Below are 7,163 nucleotides of genomic sequence, written 5' to 3' on the forward strand. Positions count from 1 at the left end.
CCAGATTATTTATATACTGATTTAATCTCATTTTTTTCTTTTTTTAAGTTATTATTATAAAACTGATGTACAGAGAGGTTACAGTTTCATACGTTAGGCATTGGATACATTTCTTGTACTGTTTGTTACCTTGTCCCGCATACCCGCTCCCCCCTCCTCCTTACCCTTCCCCCCCCCCCAGGTGTTCAGTTCAATTACACCAAACAGTTTTGCAAATATTGCTTTGTAGTTGTTTCTCTTTTTTTACCCTGTGTCTCTCAATTTTGGTATTCCCTTTCAATTTCCTTGTTCTAATACCAGTATACACGGTTTCCAATATACTCAGATAAGAATACAGAGATAGTGTAGCAACAACCACAGGAAGGTGATATAAGAACATCGTCAATAATAGGAGCTACAGATACACATAGGACGTTGAAAGTAGTTACAACTGTGATATAACAATCATTTCCATAAAATGGAGTTCATTTCACTTAGCATCATCTTATGTGATCATAAGGGTATAGCTATTGGGCTCTTGTGATCCTCTGCTGTGACTTGCCTAAACCTGTGCTAATTATTCCCAATAAGGGAGACCATAGAGTCCATGTTTCTTTGGGTCTGGCTCACTTCACTTAGTATAATTTTTTCCAAGTCCTTCCATTTCCTTACAAATGGGGCAATGTCATTCTTTCTGATAGGGGCATAAAATTCCATTGTGTATATGTACCACATTTTCCTGATCCATTCGTCTACGGAGGGGCATCTGGGTTGGTTCCAGCTTCTCACTATGACAAATTGCGCTGCAATGAACATTGTTGTGCTGGTGGCTTTACTGTGATTTTGTTTGTGGTTTTTCGGATAGATTCCCAAAAGTGGGGTTGCTGGGTCATAGGGGAGTTCTATATTTAGCCTTCTGAGGAATCTCCATACTGCTTGCCAGAGTGGCTGAACCAGTTTACATTCCCACCAACAATGAAGTAGGGTTCCCTTTTGGCCACATCCCCTCCAACAACTGTTATTGTTAGTTTTCTTGATATAGGACATTCTTACTGGGGTGAGATGGAATCTCAATGTTGTTTTGATTTGCATTTCTTTTATGGACAGTGATGTAGAGCACTTTTTCATATGTCTCTTGGCCATTCTCATTTCCTCATCAGAGAAGTCTCTTTGTAAGTCTTTAGCCCACTTAATGAGCGGGATATTTGGTTGTTTGCGGTTTTGTTTTGGAAGAAGGTAATTTTTTTAGTTCTGCATATATTTTAGATATGAGGCCTTTGTCCGTTGAATGGCCAGTAAAGATCTTCTCCCAGTCTGTGGGCTTTCTGTTTATCTTGCGAGCTATGTACTCTGCCGTGCAGAAGCTCTGCAGTTTAATGCAGTCCCATTTGTCCAACCTTTCTTTGATTTGTAGCCTTTCTGGCTCTTTGTTAAGGAAGTTCCGTCCTGCGCCAAGGAGCCCAAGTGTTTCTCCCATTCCTTCCTTAAGTGTTTTCAGGGTGTCTGTTTTGATTTCGAGGTCTTTAATCCATTTGGAATTGATTTTGGTGCGGGGTGATATATAAGGATCTAGTTTTAGTTTGTTGCATGTGCTGAGCCAGTTTTTCCAGCACAATTTGTTAAAGAGGCTATCTTTCTTCCAAACTATTGTTTTAGCTCCTTTATCAAAGATTAAGTAGGCGTAGTTCTGTGGGTTCATTCCCGGGTCTTCAATTCTGTTCCATTGGTCTTCAGGCCTGTTCCGGTGCCAATACCAAGCTGTTTTTATTACTATAGCTTAATAATACAACTTGAAGTTGGGTATTGTAATTCCTCCAGCACTGTTCTTTCTGCTTAGAATTGTTTTTGCTATTCTAGGTCTTTGATTATTCCATATGAATTTCTGGATTGCTTTCTTTATTTCATCAAAAAATGGTGTTGGGATATTAATGGGTTTTGCATTGAATTTGTAGATAGCCTTTGGCAATATTGCCATTTTGATTATATTAATCCTCCCAATCCAGGAGCATGGGAGTTTTTTCCATTTCCTTAGTTCTGACTTAATTTCGTTTTTCAAGGTTATAAAGTTCTCCTCAAAGAGGTCTTTCACTTCTTTGGTTAAGGTTATTCCTAGGTATTTTATGTTTTGGGGGGCTATTGCAAAGGGAGCTGCTTTCCTGATATCAGCCTCGGTCTTCGGGTTGTTAGCATACAGAAAGGCCGTTGATTTTTGAAGGTTTACTTTATAGCCTGCAACTTTGCCAAAGTTTTGGATCAGCTGTAGTAGCTTGGGGGTAGAGTCTATAGGATTCTCATTTTTGTGTGTGTGGAATTTAGTATAGTGCTCAGCACACAGCAAAATTCCAAGTGGTTTTTTTTAACTTTTTGAAAAAAATTCAAGTATGTTTTTTGTGGTATTGGAGTTCTGAACTCAAACTTTTGCATTTTCTACGCACATGCTCTACTGCCTAAGCTATAGCCTCAATCCTTTTTACTCTGATCATTTTTAGGTAGTCTCTCTCTTCTTGTTCTAGGCTAGCCTGGCCTATGTTCCTCCTACTTGTATTTTCCACCATAGCTGGGATGATAGTCCAACACTGCTCGATAGAAATAAGATCTCATAAACTTTTATAACCAAGGCTGGTCTTGAATCATGGTCTGTCCTGTATCTACCTCCTGAGTGACTAAGTGTGGTGGCTCATACTTGGCTTTCCAGCGTTTTTATTACTCAATTGGTTAGATTCACAAAGGTAGGATTCCTAGACATAATAGAAATAAATAGAAAGCTTTATTTAAAGACAACTACTGCAATGTTTTCCTAAGTAGTACATGTGCACAGAAATAGATATTATTGATTACTACAATAAGCCTGAAATCAGCCTCAGTTCTATTATTAGTTCTCTCTCATTTGTTACATGTGAAACAGGATAATGCAGAAGGAGATTGGTAAAAACAGGAGGGGCTTTGATAAGAGATATATGGAAATGGAGAATCTTGACATTCATTCTTGTAAAAACAATGTGAATGGTTTGAGAAACTTTTGGGTGCCAGTAAGGTATGAAGACTCTGAAAATTGCTGAACCAAATGAGCTCTGATATTCCTTTCAGCAGGTAGATTCCTTGGCTATGTAGTTCTATGCAGGTCTATTACCCTAAATAAGATGTTTCTGTTTAGTTGAATGGGTAATGTTATAAAGGGATTAATAGCATAAACTTTTAGATCCTTATAAACATGATTTAAAATCAAATTTGACCATTATCAGCTGAAACTGTCCATGCTTCAGTTTTCTACTTTGAAACAGATAACACAATAATAATTGCCTCCTGGGGTATAATTATAAGATTTACATATGACAATGCATCCAAGGTTCCTCCTTCAAATAAATTAGCTTATGGTGATGGTAATGATGTCAGTGAAAATGAAAAACTCCATATCATGTAGAAGAAATTATGAAGCACTTTATCAGCACCATGTGTTGTTGAATACAACAGTCTATGGAAATAATCCTCTTTGTTCTCATGGTTAACAGATGGACAATACCAACTGGACCACTGTTTCCCAGTTTGTTCTCTTGGGCATTTCTACCCACCCAGAGGAACAAATTCCACTCTTTCTTCTCTTTCTACTCATGTATACAATCAACGTTTCTGGAAATTTTGCCATCATCATGCTAATTATCTCTTCTCCTCGCCTTCACACCCCCATGTACATCTTCCTTAGTAACTTGGCTCTGGCAGACATCTGCTTCACCTCTACCACAGTCCCCAAGATGCTACAGAATATTTTCTCCTCTACAAAGACCATTTCTTACATGGGCTGTCTAGCACAGACTTATTTCTTCATTTGCTTTGCAGCCATGGAAAACTTCCTCTTGGCTGTGATGGCCTATGACAGGTATGTGGCCATCTGCCATCCTCTGCGCTACCCCACCATCCTGACAAAAGTGCTGTGTGCACAGATGGTGGTCATGTGCCATGTTCTCTCCCATCTCCATGCCCTGCTGCACACCCTTCTCATGGGCCGGCTGATCTTCTGTGCAGACAGCAGGATCCCTCACTTCTTCTGTGACCTCTACCCTCTGATGAAGATCTCCTGCACCAGCACCCACCTCAATACCTTAATGATTCACACAGAAGGTGTGATTGTTATCAATGGAGCCCTGGCCTTCATCCTTGTCTCCTATGCCTGTATCATCTCAGCAGTCCTCTCCATCCCCTCCGCCAAGGGAAAGTGGAGAGTCTTCTCTACCTGTGGCTCCCACCTCACCGTCGTGGCCATATTCTATGGCACCCTCACCTGGGTTTACTTCCGGCCCCTTTCCAGCTACTCAGTGGCCAAGGGGCGCATTGTGACAGTCATGTACACAGTGGTCACACCCATGCTGAATCCCTTCATCTATAGCCTGAGGAATGGTGATGTCCAGGGGGCCTTCAGAAAACAGATGAGAAGAATATATGTTTCTTTCTTTGGATAAGATCTCACATAGAATTTTTTGGTTATTAACTTAGTCTCCAGAAATCATTTGTTTAATCTCCCAAGTCTTTCTCCTTCAGAACATTCCAGAAATATATAAATTAAGTACATCTCATGGATTTCCTCATCAGACACTCTCCTAAGATACTTCGTAAACCAAGGTTTGTGAAACAAAATAGGACTACCTTATACTTGGGATGAAATGCCTGCATAGCTTTAACTATAATCAAGCACCATGTTCTGTGGGCCTGCACTTAAATAACAACAGAGGTTTGGTCCACAGAGTTTATAGAGAACAGCAGCAGAAATCAGTCCTGGCTGATTCACACAGGAAATGAGTTTTGCAAATGGCTATGGGGAGCTCATGAATTGTGAAGATTGGGGACCAGACCACAAAGTGGACAAAAAAATCACTAAGTCAGGACCACTGTCAAAATGACACCCTTGACACAGACTGATGAAGACACCACTGCACTCTCCAAAATCTGTGCACTGCAAATTAAGCTCCCACCAACAGTGAGAGCCAAGAGCAGTTAGTCACTGGGCACAGCCCTTGCTGACCTGAAAATTGGGCAATTAGCACCTCCAGGAGTTACTGTCCACATACTCTTTATCCCTGGAGATTCGAAATGGGTGGTACATATGCTCTCTGCCATGGAAACTGGGAGAGCAACCCCCGTGCTTCTATTTTCTGGAAGTTTTTGTGAAACAGGTGTAAAAGGGACACAATAGCAATGTCTTCTTGATGGGGTCAGAAGCTATGGATGCCCCAAACTACATATTATGTTAACTCTCTAACTATATGTTCTTAGATTAACCATTCAGGGGATACCATAAACTGTTGTCTCAGCATGCTCTTGGTCTTTTCTGGTCATGGACAATAGGTTCAAAATACAGAGTTTCCATTAAAATGTCAATAAAATATCAGACTCATGAGCATAAAAAGAAGAAAAAAAGGGGGATCGTCACCAAAGACATGGAAAAAAAAAGAGATACAAGTACAAGCTAATTTAATTCATTTGTACAGATGAAGGCTCTCATGCAAGATATGAGTGCTTATGAGATGAAGTTGAAATGCAGCTAAATTTGTGATGAATCACATATTGTACTAGGAATCTATTTCGTAATCTCAAAATAAGCCTTCATCAAAATGTATACCCTCGAAATGGATTTGAGAAACTATATTCCCTGAAGTCTTCAGTTTTAACTGTCTAATAAATTCTTCTAAGATAAAAGGAAGCTCTGTCACTTCTAAAATGACAAAATAAAGAATGATTTCCTCACTTTTTCCAGGAAACACATTACACACTCAATATTTTCCTTCAATATTTTCCTATTACCTTTGGCATCATTCATCATTCATTTATTCAGTTAGCACCCCTGGCCCATCTCCTTGTCTATTGCAAGGAGATAGTTCGATTACTTACCTCCTTTAGCCTTTATAATCTGATTGGGCTCAACTCCTAATGCTATTGCCTTTTCTGAAAATCTCCTTTCTTCTTTAGATGGAGAGATGGGCAGAAGGGTAAATAAACACCACAGTCCTACCTTTTTCAGCAAGTTCACTTCTCCTACTTGCAGCTACCCAGAGGTGACCATGCTCTGAAACTATTAAATGGAAAACTCCAGAAATTCACAATTTGTACGTTGTGAATCCTCCAAAAATGTTTGTGAGAAAACAAACATTAAAATAGTGTTGTAAGAAAATCATATTAACAGTTTTGCATGTTGAGTCTGCTATTGTTTTGTTTTTCTTGGGGGCACTGCTGGCTCCCACCAGGAACCCTAACTACTTGGGAGATAAAGATGAGAAAAATCACAGTTGGAGGACAAAAACAGTATGGACAAAAAGATTACATGACCTCATCTCCATGGACAGCTAGGTGTGGAGGCATGTAACAGCCGTCTCAATCTATGTGGGAAGCTGAGATTGAGAAGACTACAATTCCAGGCCGTCCCAAGGAAAAAATCCCACCAGACTGCCATGTCAACAGAAAAGGCTTAGCCTGGCAGTGTGTGCCTGTCATCCTAGGTATACAGGAGCTTAAGTAGGGGAGTGTGATCCAGCCCACCAGGGAAAAAAAGTGAGACTCTATCTCAAAATAAACTGCAGCAAACTGGCCTAGAAGTGTGGCTCAAGAATTCTAGTGGCATAGAGCCTATCTCACAAACAGGGAGTCCTGAGCTTACACAGCGGCAAAGTCCTGAGTTCAAAAGTCAGAAAAACCAAAAACCAAACAAATCACACGCTTGCCTACATGAGGGTTGACCTGGGAAGCAGTTTCCATACTGAGCATTCCCATTCTCTACACAAATTTGATACCAGGATGAGCAGGGCTCAATGCTGCCAAGGACAAGCAGGAGGAGAAAGGACTGGCCCACAGAGAGAAAGGAAAATGAGTCCAACTGATGAAGGGATGCAATATTAATAAAATAATTCTGTAATTCCAGAGCCATGGACAAAGGACCTATGGGTTCCTAAGATTTTCCAGATCCCCAATTTGATTCCAATTTCAGATCTTTCCTTACATTTTCAAAAAGTCGAAATTGCCTTGAAGTTCTTTCAAACAGACTTTTCTGTTCTTGAGGCCATAATTTGCCAGTTACTTGGTGGTTCTCCCTTCACCACTGATAACTTTAGCATTGATTCTCTGTCTTGGTTTAACATTATTTGCTGGTCATTAAAAATGAACTCAACACGAATAGAATTTATAGCCCATCTAATTAGCAC

The 7,163-nt window shown here is 40.1% G+C and overlaps 1 protein-coding gene across 1 annotated transcript; it reads left to right on the plus strand.

Annotated features, from left to right (window-relative positions):
• The first annotated feature begins 3,488 nt into the window (after window positions 1-3,488).
• On the plus strand, window positions 3,489-4,433 carry LOC125353109 (olfactory receptor 1Q1). Its single transcript, XM_048348577.1, has one exon. The coding sequence runs from the start codon at window positions 3,489-3,491 to the stop codon at window positions 4,431-4,433; it is 945 nt and encodes a 314-aa protein (XP_048204534.1).
• Window positions 4,434-7,163: the final 2,730 nt, after the last annotated feature.

Source organism: Perognathus longimembris, chromosome 1, assembly GCF_023159225.1.
Source record: "Perognathus longimembris pacificus isolate PPM17 chromosome 1, ASM2315922v1, whole genome shotgun sequence".
NCBI lineage: Eukaryota > Metazoa > Chordata > Mammalia > Rodentia > Heteromyidae > Perognathus > Perognathus longimembris.